Source organism: Lithobates pipiens, unplaced genomic scaffold (genome assembly GCF_037356315.1).
Source record: "Lithobates pipiens isolate NorthernLeopardFrog02 unplaced genomic scaffold, aLitPip1_a1.2 Scaffold_13, whole genome shotgun sequence".
Lineage (NCBI taxonomy): Eukaryota > Metazoa > Chordata > Amphibia > Anura > Ranidae > Lithobates > Lithobates pipiens.
In genome coordinates, this window is record NW_027507718.1 from 547,779,317 (window position 1) to 547,801,176 (window position 21,860).

Genomic DNA, 21,860 nt, shown 5'->3' on the forward strand with positions numbered 1-21,860 from the left:
AAACATGATAGGTTACATGATATGCATGACAAAAAGATTGTTGTTACTCTCCGGTACAGTGTGGTCTCCGATATCCGACGCGTTTCTGGTTCAAGCACCTTCGTCAGGGGTATTTAACCACTTAAGGACCGCCTCACGCCGATGTACGTTGGCAGAATGGCACGGCTGGGCACAAGCATGTACCTGTACGTTGCTCTTTAAGTGCCCAGCCATGGATCGGGAGCGCGCCACCGCCCGCCCGCTCCCAACCCGGTTCTGAGCTCTGTGACCGTGGCCGCGGCACCAGCGGACCCGATTGCCGCTGGTGTCCCGCGATCGGATCACAGAGCTGAAGAACGAGGAGAGGTCTGTGAAAACAAACCTCTCCTCATGCTTCCTACTGTGGCTGTCACTGATCGTCTGTTCCCTGATATAGGGAAAGACGATCAGTGATGTCACATGCCAGGCCACACCCCCTACAATAAAAAAAAAAAACACATAACGTCACACTTAACCCCTACACTGCCCCCTAGTGGTTAACTCCTTCACCGCCAGTGTCATTAACACAGGAATCAGCGCATTTAAATAGCACTGATTGCTGTATAAATGACAATGGTCCCAAAAATGTGTCCGATGTGTCCGATGGGTCCCCCACAATGTCGCAGTCACAATAAAAATCGCTGATCGCCACCATTACTAGTAAAATAAAAATATTAATAAAAATGCTATAAAACTATCCCCTATTTTGTAAACGCTATAACTTTTGCGCAAACCAATCAATAATCGTTAAGTGCTGTTTTTTTTAACCAAAAATATGTAGAAGAATACGTATCGGCCTAAACTGAGGGAAAAATGTTTTTTTATCTATTTTTTGGGGGTATTTATTATAGCAAAACGTAAAAAATATAGAATTTTTTTCAAAATTGTCGCTCTATTTTTGTTTAAACCGCAGAGGTGATCAAATACCACCAAAAGAAAGCTCTATTTGTGGGGGGGAAAAAAAGGGCGCCAATTTTGTTTGGGAGCCACGTCGCACGACCGCGCAATTGTCAGTTAAAGCGAAGCAGTGCCGAATCGCAAAAAGGGGCTTGGTCCGGGACTTAAGTGGTTAACTTTCAGACGGGACCATTTTGCTGGTCAAAGACCAGACCACTTTTTGCGATTCGGCACTGCGTCGCTTTAACTGACAATTGCGCGGTCGTGCGATGTGGCTATAAACAAAAATAGAGCGACAATTTTGAAAAAAACGCATTATTTTTTACTTTTATAATAAATATCCCCCAAAAATATATAAAAAAACATTTTTTTCCCTCAGTTTAGGCCGATACGTATTCTTCTACATATTTTTGGTAAAAAAAATCGCAATAAGCCATTATTGATTGGTTTGCGCAAAAGTTATAGCGTTTACAAAATAGGGGATAGTTTTATAGCATTTTTATTAATAATTTTTTATTATTTTTTTTTTACTAGTAATGGCGGCGATCAGCGTTTTTTATTGTGACTGCGACATTGTGGGGGACCCATCGGACATTTTTGACACATTTTTGGGACCATTGTCATTTATACAGTAATCACCGCTATATAAATGCAGTGGATTCCTGTGTAAATGACACTGGCAGTGAAGGGGTTAACCAGTGGGTGGCAGTGTAGGGGTTAAGTGTTCCTAGGGGTGTGTTACTAACTGTAGGGGGGTTGGGCTTTCATTTAGTGAACACTGATCTCTGCTCCAATCACATGGAGCAGAGATCAGCGTCACTAGTTGCTAGGCAGAATGGAGAAATGCTGTTTACAACGGCATTTCTTCATTCGGCCACTCCGTGAGACGATCGCGGGTATGCCCGCGGCGATCGAGTCCGCGGGTCCCGCGACCGGACTCACGGAGGTCCCGACCAGCGCGGGAGCGCGCCCTGCCGGCGGCGCGCTCCCGATGGCAAGGCGGCAAATTTAAAGGGACGTATACGTACGCCCATTTGCCTGCCCGTGCCATTCTGTCGACGTACATCGTCGTGCGCTGGTCGGCAAGTGGTTAATAAGGGTATGTACAGTCATAATTTTGTCTTATTACAAAAAATTGAAAAAAAAAATAAAATAAAAACTGAAAATAGCATAGCAATAAAAACATGGATAGTTGATAACCGTAGGGGACAGATGGGCAACAGTTATGAGTGACACCTACCATGCAAAATGTTCCACCATGCAACTTGGAAGAATGAGTTAAGCACTGCCAGCGGGGGGGGGCACCCGTATCGCACGATAATATCAGAGGGGGAAAAAAAAATCGCCTATTTCATTTGATTTTTGCTTTTTTTTTGTTTTCTTCAATATTTATTTGTTAATCTTTCTTTGTTTACTCATTAGTTGGCAATTCGCCACGTATGTCTCCCTGTGATCACCAGGCAAATGAAATAGGCGCGTGCTCGGAAGCAAGGAATGAGCCGGAGGCGATCGGTCTTGTAAAGTCGCGATCGTAATGGAGAATTAACATTGGTGACGCGGCAAATTCTGAAGCGTGGAAAATGCAGCGCACAATTCTCTTCTTCTATATAATGGGATAATAATGACGCTGCTCTGCTGGTGATACTCATGGAGTTGCTGCAAATGAATTTTCAAAGGATTTTTTTTTTTTTCTAGTGATATCAAGAATAATATTATTATGTTTTGTTTTTTTATTTGGGCAAATTACCACAACACCATTATCCTGTAGATCCTGTATTGTATCTTTGATACATTGTATAATTGTATATTGTATCAAAGATACAATTATGTTGGTGTCCCTTGTTATTTTTACATTGTATCTTTTTAAATGTAACTGCCGACTCCCAAAACTGTCATTTGAAGTAAAACACACAGCCAAGTATTATTCTACACAATTTTTTTATTGTGAATTAAAAAAAATAAAAAAAATAAAATTTGACATGATATCTGCCAATAGAACTTAACCTAAAAAAATTCATTCTATAAAAATATAGAAAATATACCAAATCAAATCATTATTATTCAACCAAAAAATAATGTCAAAGCAATAACTCCAAGGCCAATAATAAATATTACACGTTATCTCCTGCGATTCCGCTACATGTCTGGTTGACGGACGGCTCGTTTAGAAACCAACTGAAAAGCGAGAAATGAAAAGCGCAAATCAACACTCACCAAACGTCTACTAACACGAAATTAGCAGAAGGAGCCCAAAGGGTGGCGCTAAAGAGCTGAAAAACCACACAGTACCTCACTACGTTCGGAATTGTTGGCCAACAATTGTGTGGCCGTGTGTATTCAAGACAAGTTTGGGCCAACACCCCTTCAGACAAAATTCCACGGTTTTGTTGGCCAACAATCTGTTCCATGTGTACGAAGCTTAAAGAGGAAGTAAACCCTGATGGGTGTTACTTCCTCTTTGATTCCCTGCAAAGGTAAAGCATAATGGGCTACTATGCATCGCATCGCATCGCATCGCATCGCATAGTAGTCCATTATGTGTCACTTACCTGACACAGGAGCCAGTGAAGTCACCGCTGTCCCCTTGTGTACGGAGCCTCCATCTTCTCGGTGGGTCTCGCTGCTCTGGCGCTGTCATTCGTCGGAGCCGCGATGACATCACTCCCGCGCATGCGAACGGGAGCCGCCACTCGCAGCATATCGCCGTTAACAGCGGCACCTGTCTTTTGGCAAATATCTCCTAAACCGTGTAGGTTTAGGAGATATTTCTTGGACCTACAGGTAAGTCTTAATCTAGGCTTACCTGTAGGTCAAAGTGGTTTGTAAGGGTTTACACCCACTTTAAGGCTGTTTATAAATTGCCTAAGGTACGGGAAGTGGTTAAAGAATCCAAAAACGAAAAGATTTAAAAAAATTAAAATAAATCCAAAACTTGATATAATTCTATTTGCTTTGTAACTTGATTGGAATTTCTCTTTAAATAAGGTAAGAAAGTGAAAAAAAAAATATGAGGTTTAGTGAACAAAATACATAACGCAAATAAAAATAAAAAAACTTAAGAGTGGATCTCTGTCCTCGACATACACTATATTACCAAAAGTATTGGGACGCCTTCCTTTAAACACACATAAACTTTAATGGAATCCCAGTCTTAGTCCGTAGAGTTCAATATTGAGTTGGCCCCGCCCTTTGCAGCTATAACAGCTTCAACTCTTCTGGGAAGGCTATCTACAATGTTTAGGAGTGCGTCTATGGGAAGGTTTCACCATTCTTCCAGAAGCGCCTTTGTGAGGGCAGGCGCGGATATTGGACGAGAAGGCCTGGCTTGCAATATCCCAAAGGTGTTCTATTGGGTTGAGGTCAGGACTCTGTGCAGGCCAGTCAAGTTCCTCCACCCCAAACTCGCTTATCCATGTCTTTATGGATCTTGCTTTGTGCACTGGTCCAAATCATTTGGTGGAAGCTGTTATATCTGCAAAGGGTGGAGCCAACTCAATATTGAACCCTACGGACTAAGACTGGGATGCCATTAAAGCTCATTTGCGTGTAAAGGCAGGCGTCCCAATACTTTTGGTTATATAGTGTATGTTCCTGACATCATTAGAGAAATACAACCAAAAAGTATTCCTTATGACGTTATTATGGCATTCTCTCACCTCTATGCCACTTGTTTTAACCCTAATAAGCCCACACCAGCATGGCGCAGGGTGGTTACAGAGCGTCTGTGGCCCATTCACGGTGGGAGTAATTTGTGGCAATTTGTTCAGCCTCCTTCCGGCCACCACGTTAGATTAACGGACGCTCAACCACCTGCTTTCATGGACCCCTCACCCGCTTCCTGTAAACTAGGCCTTACATATTAATGCACTGTTGCGTCTTCCTTGTTGTACAATGAAATAAGGCGACGGACGGAGGTCAAACCACATTTTAAACCATTTTAAACCATCGGAATTAAACGCGACCGCGGTCGGTCAGCAGTGTTATTGTTTCCTCCAACTCTTACCGCTCTCACTTTTGCTGAGCAGCTGGTCCGTCATGTAAATATGGAGATAAAAGAATAAAAAAGAATTCCTAACCTGAATGTGCTATTATTACATACAGTAAATATAATGCCTTATGGGGGGTGTGGCCAAGATGGCAACCAGCTAGGACGTGTTGGAAGAGAGCTCCGCACCTGGCAGGCTATTTATGCGGCAATTGGGGACATATATCCATCCTGTTAGGCCGGTGAATCAGCGGTGAGGACCGGGTATGCGCAGGGGCAGCTCCGGTTCCCATCGGAAGAAACACACAACACCGGGAACCCCCGCCGGGAACCCCGCTACAGACCCGCGCTGCACGCGGGAAGGCCCACACCAACATGGCGATTCAGACGGACCAAGCTGACACGCCGCCGCTGGGAGCTGAACAATTCCAGGCTCTCATGCAGGCGATTACGGGCCGCCAAACTACCTTAACCCCTAAGATAGAACAGATATAGCTTGACATGGGGCTTATCCGGCGTGACATGGATAAACCCCGGGAGCAGCTCACGGAGGCGGAGTAGAGGATAGGGGACGCGGAAGATGTAGTCCGGGACCATGATGCCTCCCTCCGCACACTACAGGTGAAAATGAAGGCGCTGGAATCCAGGGTGGAGGACCAGGAGAACAGGAACAGGAGGAATAATTTACGGTTGGTGGGCCTGCCAGAAGGTGCGGAGGGCCGAGATACTGAGGCTTTTACTGAACATTTGCTGCGCACACTCCTCCCGCTGGCTGTGTTCTCCCCTCACTTTGTAGTGGAGCGGGCACGTAGAATGCCATCTGTTCGAGGCCCGCCAGGAGCCCCGCCGCACACATTTATTTTCCGCCTTCTGAACTTGAGAGACAGAGACCTGGTTCTTCGGGAGGCGAGAAAGGTGGGCGAACTGCGCTTTGAAAACGTCAAACGAATGCTCTTTCCTGACTATTCAATGGAGACGCAAAGGCAACGCAGGACATTCGACCAAGTCAAGGCCCAGCTGCTCACCAAAGGTCTCAAGTACAACATGATGTTCCCCGCGAAACTCAGAGTGATTGATGGTGAATCCGTCCGTTTCTTTACCTCCCCGAGTAAGGCCTCCAGATGGATTGATTCCCTTCCCCGGCAAGGCTGATCCTGGATGGAGAATCCCTGACTGAGGTCCACGCGCATCACCGGCTTTGCACACCTGTCCCCCCCCCCCCCCCCCAATTTGGACCCTCCATCTCTGAACTTGGAGATCCGGTTAGACTGCCTTCCCCCCCTTCCCATCAATTGTTTTGTGCAGGGGGCGAGGGGACGACATGGAGTTATTGCTTATGCACTGTTGCTCCGCAGGGGAGGGGGTCCATGTTATTATCCTGCTGGCCTTCTGGCCTCACTTCCCCCTGAGTTTGTGCCTGAGGGGTGTACTGCCCCATTTGTAAGGATACCTCTGGACATGGACATGATATACCGGGGATGCCGGACCTGGACACTCTGATAGCCCTGGCTCCCAGGGCTGCACCTTTTTCTCCCCCCCCCCCCTTGTTTTGTCTTATTCCCTTATTTTTTTATTTTTCTAATTTTTGTCTCTTCCCTGCTGGAAGTGTTGCAACAAAGAATGGGCCCTTGGAACAATCCAAGCGAACACTGTACTTCAGTCTGAGGTGTCACCTATACCCTTGTTTGTTCCCCTTTGACATGTTTTGCCTCCAGGAAGCGGCTGCGCTGGAGTCTGTCTACTCTAACGCAGAAGACTCTGTCCTAGGTGTGCTGGTTGGTACACACCGCCCCCACAGGAGATTTCTCCTTTAAATTAGTTCAATTAAGTTTGGTTTGGGTTCTCAAACCCCCCCGGGGCTGTTTTTCTGGGGTGTGGGGTGGGATGGGAGGGGAGTTCTGTTTTTTTTTAGTTGGTTTTTTGTTACATGCTTATATGTTTTTTTTACTGCGGACAGCTCTATTACAACAAATGTACTGTGTATGTCATTGCATTATTTGATATGAGATATTCGTGCCTTGACCCTGGTCAGGCGGTCATCTCCGTTGGTCCCCCCTGCCCTTCCGGGTTATGGCTCCGTTGAAGATCCTCTCCTGGAATGTCAGGGGGCTTAACCAAAAGATTAAACGCTCTCTTGTTTTCGATTACATGAAAAAATATGCACCGCATGTTTGTATTCTTCAGGAGACGCATCTAATAGGGGGAAGGATTATGGGATTGAAAAGGCCCTGGGTGGGATACCACTATCATGCCACGTATTCTGGATATGCCCGAGGGGTTAGCATCCTGGTCCATAAGTCCCTTAATTTTGAGCCACTTGATATTGTTACAGATCAGGGCGGGAGATATGTGCTGGTGCACGCCAGAATAGATATGATAGAGATGGTGCTGGTGGGTCTCTATATGCCACCTCCGGCGAACCTGTCTCTGCTACACAAATTGACTGCCCTGATCGCCCAGTTCCATACTGACAATGTAGTTCTAACAGGGGACTTTAATATCCCTCCCAATCCTTCACTAGATAGGTTATCGCCTGACCAGGCTACGGACTCGCCACTTTCTCGCTGGGCCCGGGTGTTTGGGTTGGAGGATGTCTGGAGGTGGAAACACCCGTCAGATCGCAGGTTTACGTGCCATTCCTCCTCCCACAACACCCTCTCCCGTATTGACCTTGTTTACGCTAGTGCCCCCATGCTCTCCAGGGTTCTTGGAATAGAGTTGCTCCATTGGGGCATCTCTGACCACTCCCCACTATTGTGTACGCTGCAGACCTCTACCCCCCAACGAGATAGACTTTGGCGACTGTCAAGGTACTGGATTGAGAACCCCACTATAGCCATTGAGGTGGGCGGAGAAATACGGGGATTTTGGGCCTCCAACGCCGGCACGGCTGCGAGGGGGATAGTCTGGGATACTTTTAAGGCCTACATGAGAGGATGTTACCTTTCTTCCATTGGCCAGGAGCGCAGGAATGATAGGATCACGGTAGAGGAGGCAGAAGCCAGGGCCCAAGACCTTGAAACCCGATTCACCCTCACGGCCAACCCGCTCACGGCACAAGATATGAAAGTAGCTTACCGGGAGGTGGTGCTGCTTAGGGTGGCTAAGACAAGCAAACGTCACCTGGCACAGACGCAGAGGATTTTTGAACAGGGCGAAAAGACGGGGAGGCTGTTGGCCTGGATCTCTAGGGAGCAGGCCCCAATCTCCACTATACCCCGAATCCAGAATGGTGCTGGGACAGTAGTGACGGATCCCCTGGCCATTAACGCTTGTTTTGCGGAGTTTTACTCCACCCTCTACTCGTCTAGGGCAAGGTACTCACCTGAGGAGCTGGGTGCTTTTTTGGAGGGGGTGACGCTCCCTGCCCTCCCCTCTGAGGCCAGAGACAGCTTAGACTCCCCGATCACACTAGAGGAGGTCCGACTAGCACTGGGGTCCATGCAGTCGGGGAAGACCCCTGGGGAGGATGGGATACCCCCGGAATCCTATAAACACTATCTGGAAGAGGTGACTGTTAGAATGCACGACATGCTTACCGCGACCCTCCAGGAGGAGGATCTCCCTCCATCTATGGCACAAGCCATTATAGTGGTGATCCCTAAACCTGGGAAGGACCCCGAGCTGTGCTCGTCATACCGACCTATTTCCCTGCTCAACTCGGACGCAAAAGTGCTGACCAAAATCCTTGGCAGGCGACTGAATGATGTTATACTTACCCTAATCCATGAGGACCAGTCAGGCTTTATGCCAGGGAAGGGGACAGACATTAATATACGCAGGCTCTACACTGTCTTCGCCTCGGGGGATGCAGAGGGCGGGGAGGAGGTAGTGGCCTCCCTAGACGCGGAGAAGGCCTTCGACTCCGTGGAGTGGGACTATCTCTGGGAAGTCCTCCGTAAATTTGGATTTGGTCCGGTCTTTGTCTCCTGGGTCAGGGCAGTGTACAAGGCCCCCACAGCTAGGGTGCGCACGGGCACGGTCATCTCCCCGCTTTTTCCCCATCCACAGGGGAACCAGGCAGGGGTGCCCCCTGTCCCCGGGGCTTTTTGCGCTGGCAATTGAACCTATGACGGGTCTGCTCCGTTCCTCCCCTGAGGTTCGGGGCATGGTCAGGGGCCCTTTGCAGGTAAAGGTTTCGTTATATGCTGATGATACCTTATTGTATCTCAGAGATGACGGAGCCTCTCTAACAGCAGCATTGTCGATTATCGACAAGTTTGAACAGTTCTCGGGCATACGAATAAATTGGGCGAAATCGACTTTATTTCCACTACATGATGGTGCTGGCAATCCTCAGGTGGATGGGCAACTGCAGAGGGTTTCTCAATTTAGGTATCTGGGTGTGGAAATACACCGAGACCTGAAACAGTTTATTACTCTTAACCTGAGTCCAGTGGTCACCCAGCTAGCCCAGAAGTGTAATGTGTGGAGATCCCTGCCGCTTTCACCTGTGGGACGGGTCAATTTAATCAAAATGTCGGTTCTCCCTAAGTTTACCTACCTCTTCCGCCAGACCCCAGTCCATATCCCAGTTAGATTCTTTAAGCAATTAGACGGCATTATCTCATCCTTTGTTTGGAATGGTAAACCCCCTAGAATAGCTAGAACAACCCTCCAACTACCCCTTGTGCGCGGAGGTCTGGCGTTACCCTGTTTCTTGAAGTATTACAGGGCGGCAGTCCTAGTGAGTATTAAATGGTGGCTTTCTGAGGGCCCAGCCAACCCTGCATCCTCGTTGGAGGCGGCGTTGTTGGGCTCTTATGCGGAATTAAGGAACTTAATCCATAGGGGACCCCGATCCAACCCCGGGATAACTCTTCCGATGTGCACGACTCTTAGCCCTTGTACACACGGTCGGAGAATCCGTCGGAATGTGTCCTATCGGACCGTGTCGTTGGATAATCCGACTGTGTGTGGTATGCATCGGACTGATTCCGTCGGAATATCCGTCGGACCCAATTTTCCAACATGTTGGAAATATTTCCTGAACAACTGGGCCGATCGGACATACTCCGATCATGTGTACAGAATTTTGATCGGACCAAGTGCCACGCATGCTCAGATCAAATTCCTACATCAAAGCTATTGGCTACTAGCCTGAATGTAGTCCCATCGTAATGAAATTACGTCATCGCGTTCTGAAAGATCGGATTTTTCACCAACTTTGTCCGACCGCGTGTATGCAACAGTTTCGGACAAGATCCGACGGGCAAAATCCAACGGATTTGGTTGTGGAAATCTCCGACCGTGTGTACAGGGGCTTAAGGTATGGGAATTGGTCAACAGACAGCTGGTGGGCCCAGGGGTGTGGGCCCCAAGGACCCCCCTTTGGGGGAACCCCCCGTCTGCCCCATTTTCAGTCCATCCCTGATCCAATTGTCTGGGCCAGGCATGGAGTTACATCACTGGGGGACATAGTGTCTCAGGGGCAACTACTTTCCTTTGACGCTCTAAAACACGATAGAGACCTGCCGAATCATATGTTTTTCAGATTTCTGCAGCTGCGGCACGCCTTCCGGTCTCAATTCCCATCCCGAGTGAATCTAGGGGTGTCAGCAGTGGAACACATGCTTGATTCTTCGGGGGGGGGGGGGGGGAAGCACACAATGTCTACGATATATAAAGAAATATATATGGCTACACATGACAAGACTAGGATCTCCCATTTGTTTGAGCTCTGGCACAGTGACATTCCAGATTTTGCTGTATGTTTGGGATCATTGTCTTGTTGGAAGATAAATCTCCGTCCCAGTTTCAGGTATTTTGCAGACTCCAACAGGTTTTCATCCAGAATGGTCCTGTATTTGGCTGCATCCATCTTCCCCTCAATTTTAACCATCTTCCCTGTCCCTGCTGAAGAAAAGCAGGCCCAAACCATGATGCTGCCACCACCATGTGTGACAGTGGGGATGGTGTGTTGAGGGTGATGAGCTGTGTTGCTTTTACGCCAAACATATCGTTTTGCATTGTGGGCAAAAAGTTGGATTTTGGTTTCATGTGACCAGAGCACCTTCTTCCACATGTTTGGTGTGTCTCCCAGGTGGCTTGTGGCAAACTTTAGACGAGACTTTTTATGGATATCTTTGAGAAATGGCTTTCTTCTTGCCCCTCTTCCATAAAAGGCAGATTTGTGCAGTGTACGACTGATTGTTGTCCTATGGACAGACTCTCCCACCTCAGCTGTAGTTCTCTGCAGTTCATCCAGAGTGATCATGGGCCTCTTGGCTGCATCTCTGATCAGTCTTCTCCTTGTCTGAGCTGAAAGTTTAGAGGGACGGCCAGGTCTTGGTAGATTTGCAGTGGTCTGATACTCCTTCCATTTCAAAATGATCGCTTGCACAGTGCTCCTTGGGATGTTTAAAGCTTGGGAAATCTTTTTGTATCCAAATCCGGCTTTAAACTTCTCCACAACTGTATTACGGACCTGCCTGGTGTGTTCCTTGGTCTTCATGATGCTCTCTGCGCTTTCAACAGAACCCTGAGACTATCACAGAGCAGGTGCATTTATACAGAGACTTGATTACACACAGGTGGATTCTATTTATCACCATCAGTCATTTAGGACAACATTGGATCATTCAGAGATCCTCGCTGAACTTCTGGAGTGAGTTTGCTGCACTGAAAGTAAAGGGGCCGAATAATTTTGCACGCACCACTTTTCAGTTTTTTATTTGCTAAAAAAGTTTCAAATATCCAATAGATTTCGTTCCACTTCACAATTGTGTCCCACTTGTTGGTGATTCTTCACAAAAAATTTAAATTTTATATCTTTATGTTTGAAGCCTGAAATGTGGCAAAAGGTTGAAAAGTTCAAGGGGGGCAAATACTTTTGCAAGGCACTGTATATATACACACACACACGATACAACATCAATACAACATCAGCCCCTAAACTCATAATGACTACTAGACACCATTGGTGAAAGTACTGTTACCGAAAACGCAACACAAGTCTGGAGTCCCATTTCTCTTTTGCTTTGCGCCTTCCAACCACAATAGCCGCGGTTTCAGTATAATATACCTTACCGGGTCATGATTTCACCTAAAGTCCCATAGGGATGGACATATACGTGACCTTACCAAGTCTAGGCTTCCTAAAAGTCCCTAAATGTCTCGGTATATAGGTTCGGGGTTCATACGTAACGGATTGTACATCAATTCATCACACATAACAGTATTTGCTCTTCCGGTTTCTACTCTTCTTCACCAGGGTCATCCTCCTCTGGTGTCCATGCACGAGTCCAGAACTGGTACGTTACCCGGTGAAGGTTCAGAAAGTTTCCACTTAAAATTGACCTGAAAAAAAAGAAAAGCTCTCAATGTTCCTTAACCATTCGCTACTCGATCCTTGTCCAAGGCCACCACCGTGGTTGCTACAGTCAGTAAGCATTGTCCCTCTGTGTCCTCGCTGTCATCAGGATCCTCATGGTTTGGAGCTGCTCCAAAGTTACCCTCACGTGGGATCTCGAGGGACCCCCTGTCCTCAGGCTCAGGTATCAACTGGTCCTCCGGGAATTCCTCAGTTGGGTTCTCACGGCTCGCTTCTTGCTCTGGATTTTCCTGATCGCCATTTGGAATGTCTACAAGCACTTCAGGCGGGTGCTCCTCACATCCAGGGTTGCTGTTGCCCTCTGGGTGTCCTTTGCCACCATTAGGGCTGATAAACCCGTTTTGTAGTTGAGTTTTGACATCTTCAGGTTGGCTTTGTTGCATTCCTCGAGCCTTGACTTTTTTCTTTAGGTCTGTAAGTAGAAACATGAGATTAGAGATTATTTTACTAACTTCGTTCCAAGCCTCAAGTCAAGGGCTAAACTAATAACACAGATGTGTGTGAGAAGACACCTAAAAGTGTATGGAAAGACAGATCTTATTTTTAGTTTTGGTTTGTGTAGGACACCAACAGTGGAGCATATTTCCTCCAACTGACACTAATGATGGGGCACTATTCCTCCCACTGACACCAACAAGGGGGTACTATTTCTCTCACTGACACCAATGATGGGGCACTATTCCTTCCACTGAAACCAACGATGGGGCACTATTCCTCCCACTGACACCAAGGATGGGGCACTATTCCTCCCACTGACACCAACAAGGGGGTACTATTTCTCTCACTGACACCAATGATGGGGCACTATTCCTCCCACTGACACCAACAATGGGGCACTATTCCTCCCACTGACACCAACAAGGGGGTACTATTTCTCTCACTGACACCAATGATGGGGCACTATTCCTTCCACTGACACCAACGATGGGGCACTATTCCTTCCACTGACACCAACAATGGGGCACTATTTCTCTCACTGACGCCAATGATGGGGCACTATTCCTTCCACTGACACCAGTGGGACATACTTCCTCCCACTGACATTAGCGATGGGGCACTATTCCTTCCACTGACAACAACAGTGGGGTATACTTTCTTCCACTGACACCAACTATGGGGCACTATTCCTCCCACTGAAACCAACAATGGGGCACTATTACTTCCGCTGACACCAATGATGGGGAACTATTCCTCCCACTGACACCAGCGATGGGGCACTGTTCCTCCCACTGACACCAACAGTGGGGCATACTTTCTTCGACTGATACCAATGATGGGGGACTATTCTTCCCACTGACACCAATGATGGGGCATTATTCCTCCCGCTGATACCAATGATGGGGCACTATTCCTCCCACTGATAATGATGGGGCACTTTTCCTCAAACTGTCACCAATGATGGGACTCTATTCCTCCACTGACACCTTTCATGCGGCACTTTTCCTCCCACTGACACCTATAATGGGGCACTTTTCCTCCCACTGACACCTATAATGGGGCACTTTTTCTCCCACTGATACCTATATTGGGGCACTTTTTCTCCCACTGATACCTATAATGGGGCACTTTTTCTCCCACTGACACCTATGATGGGGCACCATTCCTCCCACTATCTCCAACGATGGGGCACTATTCCTCCTACTAGCACCAACGATGAGGGACCATTCCCTCCACTCTTCCACTGACACCAACAACAAGGCACTATTCACCCCCTTACTGACCACAGGCACTATATAATTGTTTTACTCCCACTTACCACCAAGCCCGAGGCACTGTTTACCCCCCACTGACGCTGGGGCATTTCCTACTCCCAATGGTCACAGTCTGTTTTTTTTTTCCTGAAATTTCCACAGCTCTGCCACAAAGCACACCCCTGTGTGGCAGAGCAGGGCACCCGTTTTTTTCTCTGCAGCAGTTCAGTAACACTTACAGTTCTTGTCCGTCCCCCAGACTGTGAGCCAGACTGTGACTGGACAGTGCAAAGAGAAGCAGCAGCAGCAGACTGATGAGCTCATCTCTCTGTCACCCTTCTGTCTCCTCCTATCAGCATGTCTCTTGTCCGCACATGAGCACTGCAACACAAATGATTGGCTCTCTGTGCTGCTTCTCTCTCCTAGTCTGAGCTCTGATGTACAGGGATGGATGCCAAGTCACATGCATGTACTTACAGTGCTTGCAGTTGCATTGAAAAAAAAATAATAATAATCTGCTAGGCCATCTAACACCCCCCCCCCCCCCAGACTGACAATGCTTTTGTCCAAAGGTGCCTCCTGTGCTCCTTCATCCAGAGTTGAGGTGCTCTAATACAGGAGGTATATCACTGTCCAGATCCCCAGGTGAAAACTGAGGGGAAAAAAGGCTAAAAAAAAGAAAAACGAATGCAGCCACCACATCTAATGATTGCTAAGATGCAATATATGACATTTTTGGTTTAGGGTTTGATAGCGCTTTAATGGTGTATCATTGAATACAGAGCTGCATATATTTGTGTCCGTTATATCGGTCTGGAGTCCAGCTTTAACGATCTAATGGCAGCTTTAGAGGTTTAAATATTTTTTATTAATAATGACTTGAGCAGTTGAAATAAGTATTTTTCATCAAAACTTGAGTTTTTCAATAATGATTTTTGATCTCACCAAAAAAGATCCACATGTAGGAGAGGAACCACAATCCAAGGAAGGCCATCGGCATCACAAGAGCATAAAGAAGCCTTCCAAACGTCACTGTACAGGGGCAGGTGCAGGAATCTGAAAACACACAGGGACAATCATAAAATACTAAAATAACAAAGTATATACATAATAATATAGTAATCAGGGAGTGGAAATGAGTACCTGTCGAAACAATGTACCCGCTTCCCCCCCACCCCAAAAAAATTACATGCCAAACATGGGAAGAGGGGAGGAGGACTTAAAGTGGAACTTCCCCTTTTGGGTGGAGCTCTGCTTTAATGATTAGAGTAAGAAGTTTGGTTTAGGGTTAGACTTAAGGGTTGGCCTCAGGATAATGGTTATAATTAGAAGTTAGGTTTAGGGTTAGACGTAGGGGTTGGCCTCAGGGTAATGGTTAGAGTAAGCAGTTAGGGTTAGATTTAGGAGTTGGCCTCAGTTTAATGGTTAGAGTTAGAAGTTAGGTTTAGGGTTAGATTTAAGGGTTGGCCTTGTGTTAATGGTTAGAGTTAGAAGTTAGGTTTAGGGTTAGATTTAAGGGTTGGCCTTGTGTTAATGGTTAGAGTTAGAAGTTAGGGTTAGATTTAGGAGTTGGCCTCAGGTTAATGGTTAGTGTTGGAAGTTAGGTTTAGGGTTAGACTTATTGGTTGGCCTCAACTTAATGGCTAGAGTTAGAAGGCAGGCTAGGGATATATTTAGGGGTTTCCCTCGGGGTAATGGTTAAGATTAGAAGTCTGGTTTAGGGTTAGATTTGGGGGTTGGCCTCAGGAAAAGGGTTAGAGTTAGGTCTATGGTTAAGGTTAAGGTGTTGGCCTTAGATTAAGGGTTAGAGTTAGATATTAGCTTTAGGGTTATATTTAAGAGTTGGTTATAGGACAAGGGTTACATTTAGAAATTAGGTTTAGGGTTAGACTTAGGGGTTGGCCTAAGGTTAGTGGTTAGAATTAGAAGTTGTGTTTAGGGTTAAATCTAGGGGTTGGCCTCTAATTAATGGTTAGAGTTAGAAGTTAGGTTTAGGGTTAGACTTATTGTTTGGCCTCAGCTTAATGTCTAGAGTTAGAAGGCATTTTTAGGGATAGATTTAGGGGTTGCCCTCAGGGTAATGGTTAAGATTAGAAGTCTGGTTTAGGGTTAGATTTGGGGGTTGGCCTCAGGAAAAGGGTTAGAGTTAGGTCTATGGTTAAGGTTAAGGTGTTGGCCTTAGATTAAGGGTTAGATTTAGATATGAGCTTTAGGGTTATATTTAAGAGTTGGTTATAGGACAAGGGTTACATTTAGAAATTAGGTTTAGGGTTAGACTTAGGGGTTGGCCTCAGGTTAGTGGTTAGAATTAGAAGTTGTGTTTAGGGTTAAATCTAGGGGTTGGCCTCTAATTAATGGTTAGAGTTAGAAGTTAGGTTTAGGGTTAGACTTAGGGGTTGGCCTCGGGTTAATGGTTAGAGTTAGAAGCTAGGGTTAGGGTTAGATTTAGGAGTTGGTCTCAGGTTAATGGTTAGAGTTAGAAGTTAGGTTTAGGGTTAGACTTATTGGTTGGCCTCAGCTTAATGGCTAGAGTTAGAAGGCAGGTTTAGGGTTAGATTTGGGGGTTGGCCTCAGGAAAAGGATTAGAGTTAGGTCTATGGGTAAGGTTAAGGTGTCGGCCTTAGATTAAGAGTTAGATATTAGCTTTAGGGTTATATTTAAGGGTTGTTAAAAGGCAAGGGTTACATTTAGAAATTAGGTTTAATGTTAGACTTTGGGGTTGGCCTCAGGTTAATGGTTAGAATTAGAACTTGTGTTTAGGGTTAAATCTAGGGGTTGGCCTCGAATTAATGGTTAGAGTCAGAAGTTAGGTTTAGGGATAGATTTAGGGGTTGCCCTCAGGTTAATGGTTAGTTTTAGAAGATGGTTTAGGGTTAGATTTGGGGGTTGGCCTCGGGAAAAGGTTTAGAGTTAGGTCTATGGATAAGGTTAAGGTGTTGGTCTTAGATTAAGGGTTAGCGTTAGATGTTAGCTTTTAGGGTTATATTTAAGGGTTGGTTATAGGACAAAGGATAAAGTTAGAAATTAGGTTTAGGGTTAGACTTAGGGGTTGGCCTCAGGAAAAGGGTTAGAGTTAGGTCTATAGTTAAGGTTAAGATGTCGGCCTTAGATTAAGAGTTAGAGTTAGATATTAGTTTTAGGGTTATATTTAAGGGTTGTTATAAGACAAGGGTTGCATTTAGAAATTAGGTTTAGGGTTAGACTTATTGGTTGGCCTGAGCTTAATGGGTAGAGTTAGAAGTTAGGTTTAGGGTTAGACTTAGGGGTTGGCCTCATGTTAATGGTTAGAATTGAAGTTATGTTTAGGGTTAAATCTAGGGGTTAGCCTTGGGTTAATGGTTAGAGTTAGAAGTTAGGTTTAGGGTTAGACTTGGGGGTTGGCCTCAGGAAAAGGGTTAGAGTTAGGTCTATGCGTAAGGTTAAGGTGTTGGCCTTAGATTAAGGGTTAGCGTTAGATGTTAGCTTTAGGGTTATATTTAAGGGTTGGTTATAGGATAAGGATTAGATTTAAAAGTTAGGTTTAGGAGGAGATTTAGGGGTTGGCCCCAGGTGATAGAGTTTAACTTTCTTTTGCTATTTGCGCAACACCCCCCATGTATTTCAGGATCCCCACCACATAAAACTGCTCAGCTGGTAAAAAAGTTGCTCCTTTTCCCTTCCATATGTGTAGGCCATATGCAGCCTGTCAGCCAAAAATGCAAAGGGGTCAACTGCCCCTAGCCCTGCCTTAACCACAGGACAGCATGGAAGCTAGACGTGTCCCCCGAGTGACTGCCCTGGCATGTTCAAACTGCATGCATGTGTAGTTGCGCACTCCTTTAACCTTGGCAGCTTAGTAGTGTTCAGTGTTCCGGGGATCCTAGAATGCATAGGGGGTTTTGTAAGGAAAAGTGAAGGAAAGATGAACTAACACTTTAAGGGCTGGATTTGGATGTTGACCTCAGGTTGTGGGTTAGAAGTTAAAGTGTACGTCAGGGCAAAAATAATAAAAATTAAAGATTTTGCACTCTCCAGTTTTAGTAAATCCATGGAGGATATTCCACTGAACTCCGTCTATCCCCACCCCTCTCCATAGACATACATTGATTTTTTTACCATACACAGAATGTGGTTGCCTTGTCTCCCAAAGGCCCATTCACATATTGTGTGTTGGTAAAAAGCTCTTGATAATTGTGTGTTGTAGTTTTTTGGATGTGACTGAGATTAATAAAAAGTTATAAAATGGTAAAAGAACAATTGCTTAACTCTGTGGCAGGCTCTGGTGGAAGAGGAATGTTTAGGGGTGAATTTGGGTCATGCCTAGACCCTCTAACGTTCATCCCATGCTTTCATCTACCCTGTTTCCCCAAAAATAAGACCTAGCGTGATTGTCGGTGATGGCTGCAATATAAGCCCTACACCCCTAAATAAGCCCTACCCTGTTTCCCTGAAAATAAGACCTACAAGGGCTTCAACAAGGGTTTATTTGGGGGGGTGGGGCTTATATTGTAGCCATCACCGACAATCACGCTAGGTCTTATTTTCGGGGAAACAGGGTAACCAAAAAATATACTTCTTATAAAGGTATAGAGTGTGTGGTAGGAGGAATGACATATTGCACACCAGTTTGTAGTTGGTCCTGTGTGCACCTCACATAGTAATAGAAGACATTGACAGTCAACTACTAAGGCCCCTTTCACACGGGGCGGATCAGTAATGATCCGCCCCGTGAAGATCCGCTCGCTCAGTGGGGATCGCTCCGTTGTCCCCGCTGAGCCGGCGGTGGACAGGGCGGTCTCCGCACACTGTGCAGGGACCGCCCTGTCAGCTCTCCGCTCTCCTCTATGGGGGATTGGATGAGCACGGACCGTCTGTCCGTGCTCATCCGATCCGCTCTGCAGACGGATAGAAAAATAGGATTTTCCTCCGTCTGCAGAATCGGACTGTTGCAGAGGCGGACAATAGCGGGTGTCTGCGGATGTTCATCCCCAGACACCCGCTATCCCATAGGGATGAATGTATGTCTGTATTTCATCCGCAAACTGATGGATGAAATACGGACATGTGTGAAAGGGGCCTAAGTGTACACAGTTAACTCCAACAGAATCTCTCATGCGGTCACATCTAGAATATCGAGTTATGAGACGATGGAAACTTTTCTACTCACAGCATAGGTTGAAGACCACTAAGACAGCAACACAGAATGCAGGAACTCCCACCACACTGGAGACACGCATGGCCATGGCACAAACACATTTCACAAAGAAAAACTTCATACCTGAGAAAAGAATAAAAACAAGCAACTAGGGAAAGTTACACCTAAAAGGAAAAGCAAAGTGGTAATAAAAAAAATAAACATTTCATAGGACTAATTAGTAGTTTCATATCCAAGCAGCAACTCTAGGACTAGGAGTCACCTACGGTACAGGAACAGATACCACGCGAAAAACAAAGGTCACAGTATCTCTAGATAAGGGTTTCTCAACCGGGGTTCTGTGGAAACCTAAGGTTCCTTAGGTAAGGTTGCTAGGGGTTATGCCGCATGCACACGATCGAATTTTCCAGCGGAACAAGAGTCTGTCGGACAATTCGATTGCGTGTGGGCTCCAGCGGACTTTTTCCTCCCCAAAGTCCAGCGGACCTAGAAATAAAACATGTTTCAAATCTTTTTCCGACGGACTTGAGTCCGGTCGAAAAATTCCGGTCGTCTGTGTGCTGGTCCGACGGACTAAAACCGACGCTAGGGCAGCTACTGGCTACTGGCTATGAACTTCCTTATTCTACATCATCACGTTCGAATCCGTCGGACTTTTGGCGTGGCCAAGTCCATTCGTTTGAAAGTCCGGCGGACCTCAGTTGCAAAGTCCGTCGGATTGTCGGCCGGGACAAGTCCGATCGTGTGTACGCGGCATTACTTGAACAACAAGCAATTTCTGCCTCTCAGATAAGTTCCCACTGACAAGATTGATCCTTTTATTTATCTACCTAGATATCTATTTATCTATAAGGGGGTAATTCTTCCCAATGACCACACATGTAAGCTGCTGAACAAACAAAAAAAGGACTGAAAATTTTGAAAAGAACAACAACATTTGTCAGTGTTTTGTTACAAAAACTTTCAAACAGGTAATTTTTCTCCTTCACTGATGTGCGATGATGAGCCTGCACTGATTGGCACTGATAGGATGCCCTGATGGGTACTGATGAGGCAGCACTGATAAGGCTGCACTGATGGGGACTGATATGCTGCACTGATAGGCAGCACTGATAGGCGACACTGATTATGCTGCACTGATTGGCAGTACTGGTGGGCACTGTTGAGACCTCACTGATCAGTGCCCTGATTATCAGTGCCAATGCCCCTTTGACAGAATCAACTCTCCTCATGCTGTCAGTGTGAGGAAAGAAAAGCCGATAACCATTATGTGTTTACATCCTGTGATCTGCTGTTATTGGCTGACAGCTGATCACGTGGTAAAGGGCCGCTGTGATTGACCCTTTAGGCCGATCTGTGACCAGCTGTGTCTGAAGGGAGGGGCGTGGGGTGCGTGACCACAGGAGGACATCCATGTACGCCCTCCCGACAAAGTAAGCACGCACTGTAGCCGTTTTTGACTATAGTGTGGGCGTGAAGTGGTTAAATCAAATAAAAAAAGAAATGTTTGTGGTCTGATTGTTCATGTTGTAAAAGAAAAAAACTGTCCACACACACATTATTACATCATAGTTGGATAGAGAGCACTAAGGAAAAACAAGCTCACTGAGACGTACGTGTTTCTCTACGACTGTTCACCAAGATGATTATCCAGTATATTGTCCGGCACAGGAGGAAATTTGTCGCAATCACCAAACACCACACTGGGATAAAATGTTCTGAAACATAAGAAATATATACAGAATAATCAGAAGAAGAAAAAATTGCCTATTTTTTAAAAATCTGTCAATGGATTTGACATTGACAGCCCTTTACATTCCATCCATAAATTTGATAAGAGTGAGCGTATTGGTGCAGAATGGTTCTAGGCTATTTTCTCTCCAGGTTCCTATACAGAATAGAATGAATTTATCCTCCCTGGTGTAGATATCCAAATACCCTGACACTGCTGCTGGGTTCCACCATCTTGGATGTCCTGTTAGCAGACTCGCAGCCATCACTCAACCCCGACACTCTAGTATAGGGTTTCTCAACCAGTGTTCCATGGAATCCCAGGGTTCCTTCAAAGCAGGATTTATCAACCAGTGTTCCATGGAATCCCGGGGTTCCTCCAAAGCAGGACTTCTCAACCAGTGTTCCATAGAATCCCAGAGTTCCTCCAAAGCAGGATTTCTCAACCAGGGTTCCATAGAATCCCAGAGTTCCTCCAAAGCAGGATTTCTCAACCAGGGTTCCATAGAATCCCAGAGTTCCTCCAAAGCAGGATTTCTCAACCAGGGTTCCATGGAATCCCGGAGTTCCTCCAAAGTAGGACTTCTCAACCAGGGTTCCATGGAATCCCGGGGTTCCTCCAAAGCAGGACTTCTCAACCAGTGTTCCATGGAATCCCAGAGTTCCTCCAAAGCAGGATTTCTCAACCAGGATTCCATAGAATCCCAGAGTTCCTCCAAAGCAGGACTTCTCAACTAGTGTTCCATGGAATCCCAGAGTTCCTCCAAAGCAGGACTTCTCAACCAGGGTTCCATGGAATCCCAGAGTTCCTCCAAAGCAGGATTTCTCAACCAGGGTTCCATGGAATCCCAGGGTTCATCCAAATCAGGATTTCTCAACCAGGGTTCCATGGAATCCCAGGGTTCATCCAAAGCAGGACTTCTCAACCAGGGTTCCATGGAATCCCGGGGTTCCTCCAAAGCAGGACTTCTCAACCAGTGTTCCATGGAATCCCAGAGTTCCTCCAAAGCAGGATTTCTCAACCAGGGTTCCATAGAATCCCAGAGTTCCTCCAAAGCAGGATTTCTCAAC

At 46.1% G+C, this 21,860-nt stretch overlaps 1 protein-coding gene across 2 annotated transcripts in view; it reads right to left on the bottom strand.

The window, feature by feature from the left end:
* Positions 1-11,556: 11,556 nt before the first annotated feature.
* Positions 11,557-21,860, bottom strand: part of LOC143975822 (uncharacterized) — a 32,910-nt gene continuing 22,606 nt past the window's right edge. For both annotated transcript variants that reach the window (XM_077478380.1, XM_077478381.1), the window contains exons 6-9: positions 20,675-20,776; positions 19,071-19,181; positions 14,870-14,980; positions 11,557-12,645 (exon numbers count right to left, since the gene is read on the bottom strand). In XM_077478380.1, coding sequence (XP_077334506.1) covers positions 12,230-12,645; positions 14,870-14,980; positions 19,071-19,181; positions 20,675-20,776 — 740 coding nt within the window. In that variant the 3' untranslated portion in view covers positions 11,557-12,229. The remainder of the gene's footprint in view (positions 12,646-14,869; positions 14,981-19,070; positions 19,182-20,674; positions 20,777-21,860) is intronic.